The sequence below is a fragment of the Neltuma alba genome, unplaced genomic scaffold, assembly GCF_004799145.2.
Source record: "Neltuma alba isolate B1F8T4 unplaced genomic scaffold, ASM479914v2 tig00004039_pilon, whole genome shotgun sequence".
Taxonomy (NCBI): domain Eukaryota; kingdom Viridiplantae; phylum Streptophyta; class Magnoliopsida; order Fabales; family Fabaceae; genus Neltuma; species Neltuma alba.
In genome coordinates this window covers 94,872-97,570 of record NW_021633537.1, presented here as the reverse complement: position 1 = coordinate 97,570, position 2,699 = coordinate 94,872, and the positions used below count along the sequence as shown (strand labels likewise).

The following is a 2,699-nucleotide window of genomic DNA, read 5'->3' as shown; positions in this document are numbered from 1 at the left end:
TTTGTCCGCCTCTTCCTCGTCCTCTCCGTCCCTCGGGCTCTGCAATTCTGCTTCCCCTTTGTGAGTCGGTCGAGTCTGATACGGTGCGTTTTGCTTAGGGCAACGAATCCCACCATGTCGGACGAGGAACACCACTTTGAGTCCAAGGCCGATGCCGGAGCCTCCAAGACTTATCCTCAACAAGCCGGCACCATCCGTAAGAACGGCTACATCGTCATCAAGAACCGCCCTTGCAAGGTGTCTCTCTTTTACATCGATTCATTTTCCCTTTTGCCCCCTCGCTTTGTTGCCCGTGAAATCCTTCGTGGAATGATTGAGGCATTGTGGAAATTGAAAGTTGACTTTGCTGGGTTGATTTTGATGCGTGCTTGATTTGACTTATGGTCGTCTAACTACTCACAAATCTAGTCCTGATTAATGGGATGGTTTGTTTAATTGTTTTACCCTTATTCTGTTGTTTCCGGAAGTTGGAGGTGCGACTTTTATGATTTATTGACCTTGGCGCGGTTTACGTATGATTTATGGGTTTTAATTTCTTTAATCACTTCATCTAAATGTTGATTGACTTAACCCTTATAGATGCTGTTTTGAAGTTTTGTTTTACTTATGCGTTTCCTTGTTGCAGGTTGTTGAAGTGTCGACCTCCAAGACCGGTAAGCACGGTCATGCTAAGTGCCACTTTGTTGCAATTGATATCTTCACTGCTAAGAAGCTTGAAGATATTGTGCCCTCTTCCCACAACTGTGATGTACGAGCTTAATTTCAATTTTCAATATTTTGACCTCTTTTTAACAGTCTTCCCTAAAGGTGTCTCTGAACCGCAATTTTTCTTTTCAGGTTCCCCATGTGAATCGTACTGATTATCAACTAATTGATATTTCTGAGGATGGATTTGTGAGTTCCTTTATCTAAGGATACCCTTTGTTCATAAATTCATTTTGCTTCCATATTCTGAATGGATGTTTGCTACTGAATAATGTCATAGGTGAGTCTTCTTACCGAAAATGGAAATACCAAGGATGACTTGAGGCTTCCTACCGATGAAAATCTGCTTAATCAGGTTTGTCTTCGGCTCTGTTGCATGTTAGCATATACTATAAAAGAACTTTGAGCATTTTTTAGATTTATTAATTTAAAAATACATACATTTGATATTATTTTGGACCAAGCAACAAGTAAAATTTAAAGCTTCATTATTTGCTGTAACCGAAGATATTACAATGCCTTTTCTGTAGTCAAGTTGTTGGGAAACCCTTTAGTTTCATCATTGGTTTGTGTTGTTTTCTCTAATTGGTTATCCATTATTTGCTGTAACCGAAGATATTACAATGCCTTTTCTGTAGTCAAGTTGTTGGGAAACCCTTTAGTTTCATCATTGGTTTGTGTTGTTTTCTCTAATTGGTTATCCACTCACTTTCCTCTGCAGATAAAGGAAGGATTTGCTGAGGGAAAGGACCTTGTTGTTTCTGTCATGTCGGCTATGGGGGAGGAGCAGATTTGCGCCTTAAAGGATATTGGGCCAAAGTAGTTTCTTCCATTGTATGCTGGTCGTTTGTTATCATTTATTTAATCTCAGATATTTTTGTAAGCTTTTTTAGTCTTCTCGGCGGATGGTTTCTGATGGTTTTATGAATGTGTTCAGATAAACTATGGGTCACTTTTTATGGTTTGTCCAGAAATTTTCATGAGAAATAGGAGCCCATTATTTTAACTTTCCAATTCATGAGAGAGCAGTAAGATTTTGATAAAATTTATGGCTTGGGTTGCGTCGAGGATAAAATATTGGTTTATCGTTGCCCATCACGGATAAAACATGGATGCATCGTCTTTAGTTGTTGAGTTTTGACTTCCATTGCTTTGGAAGTGCTCTTCGCTTCTGATAAAAGACACAATCCTCATGAGGCGTGGCGGCCTGACTATTAAAGGTTTGATTTTGGGCAAGTAAATCAACCATGGGTCTTTATTCCTTTGGTGATCTACCTACAGTTTTGTTTGAGAAGGTTAATACACAGTTATTATAATTAATTAATTAAACTAATTTTTTTAATATTCTTAAATTAGTTATTTATAGTACTAAAATACTAAATGCCGTGAATAAAGAATTCGTGGTGAAGCTGGAAAATCGCCATGAAGCAAAGAAAGCAGTTCCAGAAGTTTGAGTGGACTCCGCAAGGAACTTTTTGTATCTATTTTGAAGAATTATTTGGAGTGGTGGGATCTCTGCTCAGGAACGATGCAATTAAAGTGAGTTGGGTGGTTGTTTTGTGGAGTAAACAAATGCAATCTTGTGGAATTCAGAGTTCTGAATACAAACGAGCATCTCAAAGCAATGGTAGTTGTGAATATATATGCCTCCCCTTAAAACAAAACATAAGTGAAGTATCTCGAAACAGTTCCAATAGTTTTCAGCTAAATATTCCCATTGAACTTTTTTTTGTCAACATTATTCCAATTAAACACGGGGAAGGCCAACCTTTATCCCTGAGAATTAGCCTAATACTGCTACAATTATAAGTCTTTTAACTTCTGGTGAGAATGGCAATCATTAAAAAAAATAAAAATTTCAAAAATTAATTTTGTTCAAGAATATGGGAACAACTGAAAAAGTATCATCAGGGGTATCTAAAATTATCATATATATTCCTTAAAAAATAGTTGCTAATTAATCTTATATATCAGGTAAAAATTAAATTCTAAAG

General features: G+C 37.1%; 1 protein-coding gene across 1 annotated transcript; it reads left to right on the top strand.

The window, feature by feature from the left end:
- LOC114743488 (eukaryotic translation initiation factor 5A-2) lies at nt 1-1,692 on the top strand. Its single transcript, XM_028931699.1, has 5 exons — nt 1-237; nt 626-748; nt 838-894; nt 986-1,060; nt 1,427-1,692. Exons 1-5 carry the CDS (start codon nt 115-117, stop codon nt 1,526-1,528), a joined length of 480 nt encoding a protein of 159 aa, XP_028787532.1. The 5' UTR covers nt 1-114; the 3' UTR covers nt 1,529-1,692.
- The last annotated feature ends 1,007 nt before the right edge of the window (nt 1,693-2,699 follow it).

Bases quoted from the DNA above. Each gene is read 5' to 3' on its own strand.
- LOC114743488 (XM_028931699.1), top strand. From the start codon at position 115: ATGTCGGACGAGGAACACCACTTTGAGTCCAAGGCCGATGCCGGAGCC. The intron at 749-837 runs GTACGAGCTTAA...TTTTCTTTTCAG, and splicing joins CCTCTTCCCACAACTGTGAT to GTTCCCCATGTGAATCGTAC. The intron at 895-985 runs GTGAGTTCCTTT...ATAATGTCATAG, and splicing joins ATATTTCTGAGGATGGATTT to GTGAGTCTTCTTACCGAAAA.